The 17,702-nt window shown below is 44.3% G+C and overlaps 1 protein-coding gene across 2 annotated transcripts in view; it reads right to left on the bottom strand.

Annotated features, from left to right (window-relative positions):
- Window positions 1-1,998: 1,998 nt before the first annotated feature.
- Window positions 1,999-17,702, bottom strand: part of gfra1 (GDNF family receptor alpha 1) — a 297,168-nt gene continuing 281,464 nt past the window's right edge. For both annotated transcript variants that reach the window (XM_016995097.2, XM_008114823.3), the window contains exons 8-9: window positions 13,143-13,196; window positions 1,999-3,472 (exon numbers count right to left, since the gene is read on the bottom strand). In XM_016995097.2, coding sequence (XP_016850586.1) covers window positions 3,302-3,472; window positions 13,143-13,196 — 225 coding nt within the window. In that variant the 3' untranslated portion in view covers window positions 1,999-3,301. The remainder of the gene's footprint in view (window positions 3,473-13,142; window positions 13,197-17,702) is intronic.

Raw genomic sequence — 17,702 nt, 5'->3', positions numbered from 1 at the left:
GGCCTGTTCTCTTCTGTCCTGCCTACTGATTGCAATCAAATTAATTAATCTCAATGATTTTGGAATGCTTCTCCCAATCACCATGGGTTGTACATGCCAGAATATTAATCCACCTCCATCTGGGGACAAGAAATGACCTATCACTTCCCTTTGCCTAGCTCAGATGTTTTAATGCATCTATTAAATGTTCTTATATTTTAACACGTGACACATTTTGATGGGAGAAATACAACAATGCAAATAACAACAATGGGCCTCTCCTTCCTAGCAGTGTTGCACATGAACAGGGCAGATGAAAAACATCAGCATGTTGTGTTCACATACACTGCTAATGGGAAGCAATATGTACTAGAAAAGCCAAACCCAGACAGGAGTTTTCCATTCCAGGGGGTGCTTTACATAATCCTTACATAGACTTCCAGATTGCAACATCTAGTCAGTGTTACTGGTGGTGAGGAAAGCTGGGAAATGCAGCTCAACTACATCTTATGAACTACAGTAGAGTCTCACTTATCCAACATAAACGGGCCGGCAGAATGCTGGATAAGCGAATATCTTGGATAATAAGGAGGCATTAAGGAAATGCCTATTAAACATCAAATTAGGTTATGATTTTACAAATTAAGCACCAAAGCATCATGTTATACAACAAATTTGACAGAAAAGTAGTTCAATACACAATAATGCTATGTAGTAATTACTGTATTTACAAATTCAGCACCAAAATATCATGATGTATTGAAAACATTGACTACAAAAATGTGTTGGATAATCCAGAACGATGGATAAGCTAGTGTTGGATAAGTGAGACTCTACTGTATATAATTCCACCCCAACCTTAAGGATGCTGTTGAAGGCTTTCATGGCCGGAATCACAGGCTTGTTGTGTGTTTTCCGGGCTGTATGGCCATGTTCTAGAAGAATGCTCATTGGGGAGAGTTCGACAATATTTAGGCTGGGTTTTAGTGTGATCCTCATTTAGGCAGAGGGGCAATACATGACTCTTAAAATGTCAGTGATTCTACCTGACTGAAGAGTAAGTTCAGTCAACCCTGAACAGGATTGTGGTAGAATTTTTAAAAAACACACAAAGAAAAATGCTATTGTTTTCCCTCAAAGAATCTCTTGGTACTCCATTGGAACTGGGGTTTTTTTTGTTCCAGGAACAACTTGAGAAACTGCAAGTCGCTTCTGGTGTGTGATGGTTGGCCGTCTGCAAAGACGTTGCCCAGGGGACACCCAGATGTTTTGATGTTTTTACCATCCTTGTGGGAGGCTTCTCTCATGTCCCCGCATGGAGCTGGAGCTGATAGAGAGAGCTGATCCACGTTCTACTCAGGTTAGCTTTGAACCGGCAACCTTCAGGTCAGCAATCCAACCTTCAAGTCATCAGTCCTGCTGACACAAGGGTTTAACCCACTGCACCACTGGAGGCTCCATTGGAACTCTGTGTTCAACTTCTACTGCAAATTTGCTACAGAATTGCAATGGAAGACCTTGAGATTTCTACAGAGATCGTCTCTCTCTATGAATCTTTACGTTCTTGGGGGTGGGGGTACAGACGGCTAGAGATAACATTTTAATCAAATTAGTAAACAATCAAGATTGCAAATAAATAAATGTGGAGGGTTGACTGTATATCAAGGAGTTTTTAGTAATGGATTCCAGGATAAGATGATTTCAGTGGTGCAAGAACTCCTTATTTAAGCCCATTTCTCATTCACTGTGTGCACATGTAGTTCAGTTCATAGGATAAACTGGATGCATATACAAATATTGGAAATGCAATATCCAGCAAATGAGGATGGCGTGTGGAATGGCATGCACATCCCCACTCCCAGTCTGGAAGAAAATGAGTTACCATGTTCTAGCTTTCTTCTGAGCTTATGGTTTTCCATAACATTTTGGGAGAAGGAATTGAAAATAAACAAAGCTTTGTATCTCCCACTTCTTTCCCAGAATTAAAGATAAGCAGATAATGGTGTTTCTTTAAAGTAATTAAGATTCAGGTCATTTTTATTCAACAAACAGTAAAATAACTAAACTGTATAATTACAATAAAGAAGACCAGCAATTGTATCATCAACATCCTTTAACAAAAACAAGTTTCTATTTCTTTAAATATATCCCCAGAAAGATAAAAGAATTTTAGGTTACTGAAATATTCACAACAGTTGCTTCTTGTTAATATAGGATTATTCTTTTACCTCTTCTTAAGGCTAAATTAGGATAATCAGAAAAATAAAAGTAGAGTTAGAAAGTTTAATATCACTCTCTATTTCTGCAGAACTCTTTGAAGAAAATATGTGTATTATACTGGTATATGACTTGCAATGGCTTCTCAGCAAGGACTGCAAAACCACATACATTTATAAACATGGAAGAGAATGCTAAAACATGAAAACGTTGGTAACCATCTATAAACATGAATTTCACTCTCTGGGAAGACATTCATCATGTGTCAACAGCCTGATCCTTTGTTATTTCAAAACGTAAATAACAGAAAAATAATGATAATGAAATAATCAAGGCCAAAATTCACCTTGAAGTTCTTCACTGAAGGCCTCCCTTCTCTATAAAATCTCTCGTATATGCTAGAGATGTACATGCACATGGTGTGGATTACACAGTGCAAACTAGGGAACCCCAGACTTTTGCTATCTGCCTATCTCTCACCTATATCTAGAATGTGCCCTAAAATCTCCCAGGAAACAACAGGTTCCCATTCTGCTCTAGCAATACTTTTACACTCACCAGACGTCATCATTTGGGCACTGAATCTGGCCAAGATGAACCTCTGCTCTACTTACAAGTAGTACAAAAGAACTATAATACTGATGTACAGACAGGATTGGAGAAATTCCCAATGGATTGTACCTCAGAGTCCAGAAATAAGAAAAAAATGGCCTTATTATATTTGGGTACAACTGTAATAGCAAGGGAAAGGAAAATGAAGGAGGAAACAAAGGAATCAAACCTGGATGTTATACATGCAAATTGACATTCCATCTCTTTTAAAACACGGCCATGTCCAAAAGCCTTCTGGGTTTGGAATGTAGTACTGCATCAAGTATTTCATAAAGCTTCTAAGTATCACAAGAAGCTTCCTTTAAAAGTAAGAAATTAATAACAATCATAATAACAATACAATATGCCCATGAGGATAATGAAGATGATCCGGAACGATTTTTTTAAAATTCAGAGTGCCTCAACTTCTAGAACTGTAATCTTAGATCAACAACAGAGAAGGATAGGGAACAGATCCATTTCCGTTTTCTTTTTGCTTTGTACAGGTCCTTTGTTAAAGCAGATACAAGGATTCTGCTGAACGTGGCAGCAAGGAGAATGAGAGTGCAATTGCCGTCAGCATGGAAAGTGTGCTTGGCCTGAAGCTGATCTGAAGAGGAGACGAATTGTCGGCGGATATGTGACTGGTGGAGCCTCTTGCCACACTTTCTTTCCCAATTGCGTTCTGCAAGACACAACAGCTAATTTTGGTTAACACATGTTTATTACCACAGCCTAATATACTTCAGTTCGTTTACAATAAATTTGTGTATTACTTTGGCTGCATGGTTCTCTTTTCATTCAAGAATGACAGGGGATTGGAACCATATGTGTTCAAAAGTACAAAGATTTTGGCACCAAGTTCTAGCAGGGATAAAAGAAATAGCGGGGGAAACAATACACTTCTGGGGAACTTTACTACTGACCTCTATATTCAAAAATGAAAATAGAACTTGGTAAACAAGAATCTTATATCACATTTGCTATGTGTTGCAAGGCTTGAAATAGAACATGGAAAAATAAAGAATTTGTTAAAAAGGCTATTGGTTACTGCGCTTTCTGAAACGTTAACCTATAAATTAAGATAATCAAAAAGAGAAAAAATAAGACCTGTTTGAAAATACATGGAAGCAATTCATTATATACATGTGTAAAAGTAATGCGAATTTGAATGACCAAGAAAAAATATGGATGAACAATTAGAAAAACATACCACAAGAATGATATGTAATGGTTAAAATTACAATAAGTGAAAGCAAGAGAACTGGCAGAGCTGTATTTGTACATATTTATGTGTATGATGGAGGTGGGGTGGGAGAGTATAGACTGGGAATAAGGACAGGTTGCTCACCTGTAACCATGTTTCTTCGAGTGTACTCTGTGAATTCACACTAATGGAGAAGCTGCGCCTGCGCAGGTTCCGACGGAAACTCTTCCAAGCTGAAGTTCAAATTTTTGGCGGTAACCACGCCCCCCTTCCCAAGGGGCATATAAGGCAGCCCCAGGCGCCCGCTCTCCAGTTCCTACGCCGCCAAGGCAACGAGAAAGGGAGAGGTTTGCCAGAGGGGAAGGAAGGGCGGGTTTGTGTGAATTCACAGAGTACACTCGAAGAAACATGGTTACAGGTGAGCAACCTGTCCTTTTTCTTCGTGTACTCTGTGAATGCACACTAATGGAGACTAACACGCTAAGGTCCCGGATGGTGGGACAAGGCAAACTCGACAATCAGTGAATGTCCAAACACATGTTTATTAGGACATAGAAAAAATAACCGTCCCAAGGGACCAGTGCAATAAATTGTCCGAAAGGACCAGTGCAATGCAACATGAGCATCATAGAAGAAGAACATAACATGGAAGGAATTTTTCAATAAACATGATAGAGAAAAATACACAATTGCGTAGTGCATATAAACGCTCTCCCAGGGGGAGAGGGACAAACACATCTTGGTCTTTGGCATATCCGCCAGGGCCAACGAGGCGGTACAAAGCAACAGAGCAACTGCTCAATACAATCATGGGAAAGAAAACATATCCCTAGAGGCAGGTATGGGGAAAAAACCCCGTCCAACTTGAAGGAGAGGTATAGAGAGTCACCTGTGGGTGAACATGAAGAGAAAAAACGTCTGAGAGTCAGGAGAGGCAAGATGAGAGTACTGATCTTGCAAAGGCCGAGTCTTTAAGGGCCTTACTGTCCAGCCTGTAGTGAGAGACAAACGTGAGAGGGTTTGACCAGATAGCCGCTTTACATATGGAGTCAAGCGGAATACCCCTAAGGAAGGCGGTCGACGCCGAGAGGCCCCTAGTCGACCTCGGGCGGATGGAAGGAGGGGGAGGTCGCTTGGCTAGTTCATAGGCCAACTCAATGGCCTGAGCGATCCAGTGGGACAGTCTTTGGGAAGAGATGGGATTACCCAACTTGTCCTGGGCATAGGCGACAAAGAGTCTTTGTGACTTACGAATGTCCTTAGTACGGTCCCTGTAGAAAAGAAGTGCTCTCCGAACGTCGAGAAGGTGCAGTTTTTGCTCGAGAGGAGAGGAGGGGTTAGAGAAGAAAGCTGGTAAGACAATGTCCTGGTTGAGGTGGAAGGCTGACACCACCTTAGGAAGAAAGGTAATGTCCGGGCGAAGAACAGCGCGGTCATGGTGGAAACGAAGATAAGGCTCGTCGACTCTGAGGGCAGCGAGCTCGGATGGCCGTCGTGCCGACGTGATCGCCACCAGAAAAGCCAACTTCCAGGAGAGCAGGCGTAGATCGGTCGAGGCAAGCGGTTCGAAGGGAGCAGAAGACAGTTGAGAAAGTACAAGTTCGAGGCTCCAGCCCGGCGTAGGTGGTAGCGACGGCGGGCAGATGTTATTGTAGCCCCGGAGAAAGGTTTTGATCAGGTGGTGAGAAAAAAGAGATGGCTGGCCGTGGCGCTGAAAGGACCAGGAAAGAGCTGCGAGATAAGCTTTTATAGAGGCAAGAGAAAGTTTCTTCTCGACGAGAGTCATGAGGAAGTCGAGGACCACCGATACCGAGGTCGGGAAGGTGTCGACGTTACGGGATCGAAGGAAGGCATGAAAGCGAGAGAGTTTGTAGGAATAAGCCTTGGTAGTAGACGGCTTATGGGCTGCCCGCAGGACGCCTTGCAGATTCTCCGGAAGAGAGGCTAGGTAAGAATCCTCCATGCAGTGAGATGAAGGGAAGAAAGGTCCGGGTGAAGAATTTTGCCGTCCTCCCGTGAGAGAAGGTGCGGCGAGAGAGGCAGAGGGTGAAACGATCCTCTGGAGAGGCGAAGAAGGGCTGGATACCACGGTTGGCGGGGCCAGGCCGGAGCTATGAGAATCGCCGTGACCGAGATCGAGAGAAGTTTTTCGAGAACTTTCGGTATGAGGGGAATCGGTGGAAAAAGATAAAGCATCTCCGCCGACCAGTCCAGAAGAAAGGCATCCCCTAGGCAGCCGGGGAAAGAGTTCGGGGGGAGCCTCGCTCCGTAGCGGGGTAGCTGAGCGTTGTGGGGAGACGCGAAGAGATCCAGAGTAGGGCGCCCCCAGAGGCGGAACAGACCGTCGAGGACCTCGGGATTGAGCTTCCATTCGTGAGAGGAAGAAGTCATCCTGCTGAGGGCATCCGCTAAGCCGTTTTGGGCGCCCGGTAGGTGGATTGCAGAGATCTGTACGCCGTGGGCTATGCACCAAATCCAGAGACGAGAGGAGAGGAGCATCAGTTTCCTCGAACCCGTACCACCCTGTTTGTTGATGTAGAATACTGCTACTAGATTGTCCGATTGAATGAGGATGGACTTGTGGCGGATGAGGGGGGAGAATGCTTTTAGGGCTTTGAGAATGGCGAGAAGTTCGAGGAAGTTTATGTGGTTGGCCCTCTCTGACGGGGACCAAAGATTTTGAACCGTTAGACCGTTCATGTGGGCTCCCCAAGCGTAGGTGGAGGAGTCTGTGGTTATGGTTAGCGATGGCGGGGCTGGATGGAAAGGAAGGCCCTTGCACACGTTTTGGTGAGACATCCACCATGAGAGAGACTGGCGGACGGACGACGGTACCGACAGGTATCTGGAGTTGTGGTGGTGGAACGGTTTGAAAGTGTCTATAAACCACCTTTGCAGGGTCCGAAGGCGCAGCCTGGCAAACGGGGTCGTGAGAACCGTGGAGGCCATGTGGCCTAGAAGGACCTGAATGACACGGGCTCTGACCCTCCGGGCAGATCGACAAAGGGCGATATGGTGGCGGAGAGCCAGGAATCTGTCGAACGGAAGTGACACAGTCTCTGCGACGGAGTCGAAGAGGGCCCCGATGAACCGGATTCGGGTTGACGGGGAGAGATTTGACTTCTCGGAATTGAGTTGGAGGCCGAGAGATTTTAGAAGACGCAGCGTGAAAGAGACGTGATTTTGGAGAAGAATCGGGTCGGGCCCGACGAGAAGCCAGTCGTCCAGATAAGGAAAGACCGTGATGCCATGTAGCCTGAGGTGGGCCGCTACGGCGGCGACAACCTTGGTGAAGACCCTCGGGGCCGTGACGAGACCGAAGGGCAAAACGGTAAACTGGTAGGTTTGGTCGAGAACTTTGAAGCATAGGAACCGTCTGTGCGCCTCTCGTATTGCCACGTGGAAGTAGGCGTCTCGTAAGTCTATGGAGGCAAAGTAGTCTCCCCGCTGCAGCATCGGGAGGATAGAGGCAATAGAGACCATCCTGAATTTGGAGGGGCGAATGAATATATTGAGTGCCCTTAAGTCCAGAATCGGGCGTAGCCCGCCTCCTCTTTTCGGGACTGTAAAGTATCTGGAGAAGAAACTTAAAGGGTCCAGTTCGGGAGGGGAGGGACGGATAGCGCCTTTGGCCAGTAGCGCTTCGACTTCGGCCAGTATCTCTGGGGAAGGGTTTGAGTGGAGAACGTGACCTGTAGGAGGGAGGTCCATGAACTCTAAGGCGTAGCCGTCTTGGACAATGCGGAGAACCCATGCATCTGAAGTAATAGAGTCCCATTGATTGTAGAAAGGGGCTAGTCGGTCTGCAAAGACACCGAAGGGACGAGGCAGCGTGGGCTCTACAACGGTAGCGGGCGAGGAGCTTTGGCAGGGGTTGGCGTCAGGTACGCCGATTAGGCTGCGGAGGAGCAGGGGTGGATCGACCGCGTTGCTTTTGCGGATGAGGTCCCCGGCGAGGTTGGTGATGGGCTTGATTGTTCGAGCCCGAAGGCCGCCTGAAAGAATGGTGTCTGAAAGATTGCGGCGGGAAACGGCGGGAACGGTGCGGGAACCAGCGAGTGCGCTGAGGTTGAGGTTGGTCGCCACATTTAGACGCAAGAATTTTAAAGTCATGATTAGACTTGAGTTTGTCATCGGTACCGGCGTGAAACAGTCCGAGCGCGTCAAAGGGAAGGTCCTCAATGACCTGTCTGGAAGATGAGGAGAGACCCGAAGACCTCAGCCAGGCGTGGCGGCGAATGGAAATCGCGTGGGCAATCATTTTACCCGCAGTATCACCTGTATGCTTCGCCATTTGTATTTGGTGGTGAGCGAGCGAGTCTGCCTCCTGTTGGAGGGTAGTGAGGACGGAGCGGTCTTCGTCCGACATCTTAGCGAAGAAGGGCTGCGCCTTCTCCCAGATAATTTGTTGGTAGGCACCCATGCAGGCTCCATAATTCGCCATGCGGCAAAGCAAAAGGGCTCCGGAATAAAGTTTTCGACCCACGGCGTCGAAGCGCTTCCCCTCTCTGTCGGCCGGAGTATTCGACTGACGACCTGAGGATTGAGAGGCCTTAACGACCAGGGAGTTAGGGTCGGGATGGTGTTTGAGCCACTCCAGGGTATCATCGTCGGTACGGTACCAAGTCTCGATCCTCTTCGAGGTCGGAGGAATGGAGGAAGGGTTTTTCCAGGAGGCCTGGATAACGTCCAACAGATAAGGCAGAAAGGGGAGTAGCGTGGCCGGCGGAGCTTGGGCCTGCACCCTTTTGAAGACTGGGTCAGACACTGCTTTGGAGGTTTGCTTGATCTCTAAACCCAGGGCGTCGGCCATCCTGACCATTTGCTCAGCGAAAGCACGAACATTGTCAGTAGGAGAAGGCGGGTCCGCCTCATACGCGTCGTGGGGAGGAGAGAGGTCGAGACCGAGAGAGACCACCGAGGCCGAGAGGACAGAGTCTGGGCGGTCGACATCAACATCTTCCTCCTCAGCCCCTTGGGGGGACTGAGGGGGAGAAGACAGCACAGTCTCGGGAGGAGGCAAGGCCTCGCGGGAAGAGAGGGCCGGAGGCCGAAGGTCCTTAGAGGCTGAGGCCTGGGCTGCCCGAGCCAGGCGAGCCGTTTGTCTGCCACGCTCCGGTGTCGAGGTGGGAGGGAAGAGCTGTTGGCGCGACGAGCGAGGCGGCGCAAGGGGCTCCGGCACCGGCACCCTGACCACCGTTTGGGTAGAGTGGTGGGGTGAGTCCTGCAGCTCCCCATCAGACAGGGGGTGCAATGGAGACTGAGAAACATCTCTAGGCCTCTGGGCTGGTACAATAGGAGAAGACCTTCTCGAGGAAGTTGTCGAGGAAGATGGCGGGTCTTTCTTTGAGGAGGCCGAGGAGGAGGAGCGCTGAGTTAGCCGTTTCTTCGCCGGCGGTTGCTTGGATGCAACCCTCAAGGACTTGCCAGGTGTGGGAGGAACCACAGCTGAGTCGGATTGCGCTCGACGAGACTCCTCGTGAGCCCTTTTAAAGGCTATTTTGATAGCAGAGGAGGACGGAGGGGAACCGATACGAGAGCGGATCGAGGTCACCGAAGCCAGAGAGCTCGACGTCGAGGAAGGTCCCACCTTTCCGGAGCGGGTCGACACGGTCGCCGTCGTCACAGTACACGGTGGTTTGACCGGTTTAGCGGCCCTGGAGGTCTTGGACGCTCTGGACGAGACCGAGGAAGCCTTGGCTGCCGGAGGCTTAGTTGGTGGCGCCGACATAGCTCTCAAAGCTGAGGACGCCGACGTACCCGACGTCGACGGAGTCGGTTCTGGCGCGCGAGATTTTTCGTAGAGCGCCGCTCTAAGCCTAGCGGCTCTGTTCTTTCTGGCCTGAGCCGTGAGAGCTAGGCAAAAACGGCAGGTACTGACCACATGAGCCTCGCCAAGACAGAAGAGGCACTTGGCGTGGCCGTCCGAGTCAGGAATTTTAGCAGCACACTGCGTGCAACGCTTGAAACGAGTAGTAGACATGCGAAGAGTCCGAAGTGAACCTTGCGGCGGAAAAAAAGGAACTGGAGAGCGGGCGCCTGGGGCTGCCTTATATGCCCCTTGGGAAGGGGGGCGTGGTTACCGCCAAAAATTTGAACTTCAGCTTGGAAGAGTTTCCGTCGGAACCTGCGCAGGCGCAGCTTCTCCATTAGTGTGCATTCACAGAGTACACGAAGAAAAATGAATGTAACAATGCAATTGTATTGTATTGTTTATTATTATTATTATTATTATTATTATTATTATTATTAATATTTTATGACACAGGAAACAAGATAAATGTGCTGGATTTCGTATCACAAAATCACAAGTCGAACACTTCCCAAGTGTCTAGGACTGTGTGATGTATTTTCGGTTGATGGGCGCAGATCCCAGTAGGGTGGCCTTTTGCAGTTGGCAGATCGTAATTTTGTCAATGTCTATTGTTTCCAAATGCCAGCTGAGATCTTTTGGCACGGCACCCAGTGTGCCCATCACCACACTTTAATTCTTCTTCTTCTTATTATTATTATTATTATTATTATTTTAAAAAGAGGGACAGGGCATAACACTAAAGTAATTCAGAAGGTCTTGTGATTAATATAATTTGTATTTCTCAAATTGCTTTCAAGTAACATAACAGAACATAAACAAGGTAGTTCCCAAAAAAACCCACATTATTTTTATTTTTCTCTCTGTGTTGTGATGGATTCTTTACTTATTTACCATATACAATCATGTATAATATTATAATGATATAATATTATAATGTAATACAATATAATACTAACAATAATAAAATATAATAATATTTTATAGATTACATGTAATATTACTAATAATATTACAGTATAGTGGTCTAATACAATATAGTAATATACAATGCTAATATTGTGCCATGCTAATAATATAATATATTGTATGTACATATAATATTGATCATAATATTGTAATACAATATAATACTACCAACACAATACAATAATATAATAATTGTATATTATATTACATGTAATATTACTAATAATATTGCAATATAGTGGTATAGTACAATATTGATGAGGTTTAATATATAGCAGTGATTGAAGTTAGAAAACACGGTTTAAAACTTATTATCAATCCCAACCAGGATTGAAGAAATTAAATTTACCTAAGTATTGACTTGCAAGCTTTTATCATGGGAATGCCAAAATTGGGGCCTTTGATTGGTCTGTTTTTATGTAATTTGTTTGTATGTTTTCCTTTTTGGCATTGAATGTTTGCCACATATGTTAGAAACCACCCTGAGCCCCTTCAGGGAGATAGGGCAGTCTACAAATAAAGCATTATTATTATTATTATTATTATTATTATTATTATTATTATTATTATTATTATTATTATTATTATTATTTTATGACACAGCAAACAAGACAGATATGCTGGATTTCGTATCACAAACTCACAAGTTGAACACTTCCCAAGCGTTTAGGACTGTGTGATATATTTTCGGATGATGCACGCTGATCCCAGTAGGGCGCATCATCCAAAAATACATCACACAGTCCTAAACGCTTGGGAAGTGTTCGACTTGTGAACACTTTATTGTTGTTGTTGTTGTTGTTGTTGTTGAAATATATTTTTAACATATTACTATATTGTACTATACTATGTTTTCTGATGGGTCTATGGACCATAATAAATGTTGTTGTTGTTTATATAGTAATAAATGATACTAATATTATGCTATGCTAATAATATAATATATTGTATGTACATATAACTTGTACACCACTCTGAGTCCCCTTTGGGGTAAAAAGGGCAGGATATAAATGCCATAAATAAATAAATAAATAAATAAATAAATAAATAAATAAATAAAAAAAATGAGGGCAGGTCTGGGGGTTAAAATTATGGATTTTGATATGACCTATTAAATTAAGCAAGGGGCTCCTTGAATCCTTTCTATGTGGAGGTGAAAGCACCAGCTCAATCTGTCATGTTCAAAACCTATTCCCAATTAATCATGCTGCATAGAAGAAGAGTAGTTTTCATATGTTCTATGCATATTCCAATATACTATCAAAATATTTTCCAAAACATAATTGAATAAAAATGAATCTGTCCACATTGAAGACAAAAGTAGGGTTAGAATGACCTAGTGGACTTAGACATTATCATTTAGAAATCCTTAACTCATTTGCTCACGTCACACTTGCCCTGGGAAAGGCATCCACACAAAAAGAACATATTCGTATACACTTCTGCTGCTCTATATAGTAGCATCCACATTTTCCTCTTGCCATCTTCTTCATGCACTATGTGTCACTCAAACTCTGAGAGGGGAAAGCCACAACAAACGGTCCCTTCAAAGCAGAGGCTGTGGTCTAGTTAGCTCTTATCTGATGGTGAGCTGAGAGCAATGAAGTACACAAGTCAAAAGAATTCACTATGGCCCTGGGGACTGCTGGCTCTATATGCTACATTAATCTCTATTCCAGCTCTTGGGAAGAAGTCGAAGCAAAGGAAACACTGCCTATTTTGGCAGTGTTGGCAGATTAATCATCAAGGGAGACTGAGCCTGAGGCTGCCATGGCTATAGGAGCTTATAAGACAGAATTAGTATAGAAATAGAGGATGGAGTATAGCACTTACTTTCCCACGCTGTGCAGGATGGAAATATAAAACCAGCCTTCTCCAACATGGTGCCCTCCAAACATTTTGGAACAACTCCCATTCACACCAAAAATCTGAGGATGACAGGAGTTGTAGTACAAGACATCTAGAGGGCACCAAATTTTGGGAGATGCTATATTTAAATTAAAGATCTTATCTGAATATTTTATGAAGAATGGTTCTGAGTAAATGATTCAAAGATTTCCGATAGAACACAACTGCTTTTTTTTTTTTCATGTCAGGAGCAACTGGAGTTGCTTCTGGAGTGAGAGAATTGGCCGTCTGCAAGGACGTTGCCCAGGGGACGCCCGGATGTTTTGATGTTTTACCATCCTTGTGGGAGGCTTCTCTCATGTCTCCGCATGGAGCTGGAGCTGATAGAGGGAGCTCATCTGCGCTCTCCCCGGGTGGGATTCGAACCTTCAGGTCAGCAACCCAACCTTCAAGTCACGAAGCTTTTATCCCCTAGGCTACCGGAGGCTCCTATTGCTAGAACAAAGGGAAAGTTCTTACCCCAGTCACACAAAGTTCTGTCACTACAGATTCATTGAAGCTCTGCTTTGGTACCTGCAAGAAAATTAGAAAATTATTTCAATAACAAGCTGTTAGTCAATAGCAATAGAAATAACATTGTTGATCAGTCTGAGAGAATAAGAGAATGCCCAAATCAGCTTCTGGATGCGTTACACCATCATGAACTGGACTATTCTTGAAAAGCGGTTCATTCATTGTAGACACATACTTGAACCATTTTGAGAATACCATATCCAGTGAAATGGTGAGTAGTTTAATCACTTATTCACTCATCTGGATAGAGCCTGAAGCTTTAACTTTGCTCATGCTATTAATTACTGGCATTTGTTCGAACAGATGCATATACAACGTAAATACTATAACTCATGCTTAAATGCAAGCTTGAAGAGATTTATTTGCCACAAATTCCAAAGCAGGTATCAAACTATCAACCTTGGAAGCAATAATAAAACACAGGACAAACATGTACAAGCTGTCATTACAGTTGCTTTTTCGTCTCACTTGTTTTCCTATTGTAAATCAGGGATAGGTTCAGGGCTGGGGCTTGAATGTGACTTCCAAGACTGTTTTTGTAACTTCTGCCTCTCTTCCCTCCCAGGTGTATCACCCCACAACCTTTTCAACTCTAGGCACATAATATCCACCGCTGGCCCATCTATTTTGACATCAGAGACAGAAGGTCCTAGAACAATGGTTCTCAACTTGAGGTCTCCAGATGTTTTTGGCTTACAACTACCGGAAATCCTAGCCAATTTACCAACTGTTGGGATTTCTGGGAGTTGAAGGCCAAAAACATCTGGGGACCCCATGTTGAGAACCACTGTCCTTTATTTATTTTTAGTATTTATATTCCGTCCTTCTAACCCCGAAGGGGACTCAGGGCAGATCACAATGCACATATACATGGCAAACATTGAATGCCATTAGACATACGACACATATATAAACAGTCACAGAGGTAATTTAACATTCCAGCTTATAGCTTCATGAGGGTATGATCGATTCCGGCCACAGGTGGAGCTGGTGACACCAAGTCCTTGATGGAGTACTTCCTCATTCTTCTGCATGCTGCTGGAAGGGTTTATGGTGTGGTAAATTAGTTAAATTAGCCTCCCCACATAAAGTGGTACCTAAATTTTCTACTTGACAGATGCAACTGTCTTTCGGGCTGCATGGGGCCGGGCTGTGGCGCAGCTGTTGAGCAGCTGCCTTAAATCACTCTGACCATGAGGTCATGAGTTCGAGGCCAGCCCGTGGCGGGGTGAGCACCCGTCAATTAAAAATAAAAAATAGCCCCTGCTCGTTGCTGACCTAGCAACCCGAAAGATAGTTGCATCTATCAAGTAGGAGATAAGGTACCACTTATAAAGTGGGGAGGCAAGATTAACTAATTTACGACCTGGAATGAGGAAGTGCCGTCAGTGTGGATGATGTGGATGATGAAGCAGCTGCTCCCCCCTGTGGCCAGAATCGAACATCCCCTCAGAAGAAGGTTAACTTGCCTCTGCGTGTGTCTCTCAGTCTCTGTTTGATGTGTTTATGGGCATTGAATGTTTGCCCTATGTGTGTTATAATGTGATCCGCCCTGAGTCCCCTTCGGGGTGAGAAGGGCGGAATATAAATACTGTAAATAAATAATAAATAAATAGGTCTACTGCGATGTCTCATGGGCCATGTAGTCCCGTTCCTAGTACTATTGTGGCAGACGAAGAGGAAAACTTGGGTTTCCCACCGCTTCAGCCAGAATTGGAGCCCTTGCACCTGCAGGATGTTTGCCCTCAAGAAGTCAGCCAAACAAGCCTTGGGCAGAATTCTCCCCCGTTCTCTCGCAAGGATAATTATAATCGAGATAGAGGCGCTAGGGAGGCGAATCGCCGAAGCGCCAGAATCGCTGCCAGACAATTAGCTGATTAAGCCTGTTTCCCTTGGGAAATCTTAAGGAGTCATGCATCTGGACACAGTCTGGGTTTCACTTCTTGTTCCCCAGGGAAAGTGTTCCTGGGTGGGAAAACAAGATCCTATATAGGTGTTTACCCGCAAGGAGATCCTTGCGGAGTCAATTCGTCAGCTTCAGGAGTGAGATCGTGTGTGGACTACGCTACTCCAGTTCCTTGTTCCAGGACCAAGTTCCAAGCCTGCCTTGTTCCCCGGACCTCGCCACGGACCTTGTTCTTGCTTCTTGCTTCTTGTTGCCTCGTATCAAGTCTTGTTTGCCAAGAATCTAGTTTGTTTTCCAGCCTTGTTGTCAAGCTCCATTGGACTAAAGGACCTTGTCATTTCCCCACACTTTGCTTGGCAAAGTGTGTGTTTCGGTTATTGGATTATAACTTTGGACTCTAATATCACCTATTGGGCATTGTTTTTCTGGACTATATTTGACCTTTCCTGAAAGGTCTACTTCTGAACTATATTCTTCACCTGTTTTTATTGACTTTATATATTCCTTTAATAAAGATATTAGATAGATTCTGGTCTCTGTGCATGGTTATTGGTGCTCTGCGGCCTGGGTCCTGACATCTACAGCAAGCTAGACTATTTAATGGTTGGGAGCTCACTCCGACCCGGGCTGGCTTCGAATTCATGACCTCTCGATCAGTAATAATAATAATAATAATAATAAAACTTTATTTATACCCCGCCACCATCTCCCCAACGGGGACTCGGGGCGGCTAACATGGGGCCATGCACAGAGCAATACAATATAATAAAATATAAAAACAACATATCATAGCACCATTCAAAATACAATAAATAATAATAAACAGAACATCAGGAAATCAAAAAAACAATAAAACAAGGGCAGGCCGCGTGAACACAGAGATAAAACCCGGAGTGAGAGGGACAGAGGGGTACTCCACTATGGGCAGGGACATTTGGAAGTGGGGTAATCTAGAGGATAGATGTTCGGAGGGGAGTAACACGGAGATATATAACAGAAATTACTCACCGAAAGCACAGTGGAAGAGCCATGTTTTCAAATCTTTCCTAAAAGCTAACAGAGTGGGAGCTTGCCTAATTTCAGTAGGTAGTGAGTTCCACAGTCGGGGGGCCACAGCAGAAAAGGCCCTCTCCCTTGTACTTACAAGGCGGGCCTGGGATATAGACAATGGTGATAACAGGGCCTCCCCGGATGATCGCAAAGAACGGGCAGGTTTATGGAAGGAGATACGGTCACGGAGGTAGGTGGGTCCCAAACCGTTTAGGGCTTTATAGATGATGGTCTGCACCTTAAATTGGGACCGGAAGATGAACGGCAGTAGTGATTTATTGCAGCTTGCTACTAATCAGCTGCGTCACAGCCCGGTCTATTTACTGTTGTTTTTGTCTGTTTGGCCTCACCTGATAGGGTTAGCCCTGCTTTGAGCGATTAGCCACTAGCAGACTTAAATGTTCTATTTCCTATGTAAAGAAGACTATTTTCAGGCTAAAATTCACAGTGGTTTCCTGCAAAACACACAATGCTTCTTGCATTAGCACCATTTCCAATCACCATCTGACTATCTTGCAAGTACAAGGCAGCCTTGGTAAATAATATCACCTTCTCTACCTCCTTCTGCTCCTCTACAATTCTTTAGCAAAGATGGAAAAAAATGTGAAATAGCTACCAAGAAGGCATGAAAACAACAACTTCTGGGTTGATTAAGTAGTTAGGGAATTCATTCACTTAATATAGCTAAATGGCAAGGAGAGTATTTAATTTCAGATCTTGAAACGGCTAAGCATTATCTGTTCAGAGAACAATAGTTCATTTCAGAAAAAACAAAACTGCACATTTCTCAGCCTAAAGTCCAAAGTGAATCATAACAAGGACTCTAGGAAAAATACTAAACTCTTATGTTTCAACTGTAAATAATAACTTTCAAAGTTAGATGAAGAGAATGAAGATATGTGGTTCTTTACTTTATAAAAGTAAAAAAAAGGTACGTGCGGGGGGGGGGGGGGGATTAGCTTCCAGACAGAGATGTTACATGCCAAGTTTCAAATAGAGTAGATTACATTCAAATTGGTAGAGTACATTTTACTGCTGAGTTATAAACCTGTAAAAAGGGGTTATAATGGAAAAGCTGGCATAGCCTGTTGTACTATAATGTAGCAGTGTATCACTAAATCACAGGTAATGGGGAAAAATATATAAAGCTCCGTGCAAAAAGCACGATATCTAATAATTATATCCTAAGGGACATATGCGGCCTCCTCCCCAAATCATAAGGGTTTCAGACAAAAAGGATCTGATGTCATTCAGGTGCAAGGAAAAGTTATGCCTCAATATTAACTAATATTAAGCTTGTATCCTAAGTTAATGCACTCATGTGCTGATTAGATTAGATGTTTACATTTATTCGTAGTAGGATTGCAAAGGCGAGGGGAGTTATACAGGTTGGGGAAAAGAATTTTCCATATAGAATATTTTTGTCATCAAATTTTGATGACGAAATGTCATATTCAGTAAACACTGACAACATCTGGACCACGTTTAGAAGCAATTTTCTTTTAATTATAACAACCAGGCAGACCTTCTCTGACCCTGTGCAGGGATGT

The sequence above is a fragment of the Anolis carolinensis genome, chromosome 3 (assembly GCF_035594765.1).
Source record: "Anolis carolinensis isolate JA03-04 chromosome 3, rAnoCar3.1.pri, whole genome shotgun sequence".
In the NCBI taxonomy this organism is placed as follows: domain Eukaryota; kingdom Metazoa; phylum Chordata; class Lepidosauria; order Squamata; family Dactyloidae; genus Anolis; species Anolis carolinensis.
The sequence above is the reverse complement of the archived record's forward strand: the minus strand, read 5'-3'. Positions and strand labels throughout refer to the sequence as shown.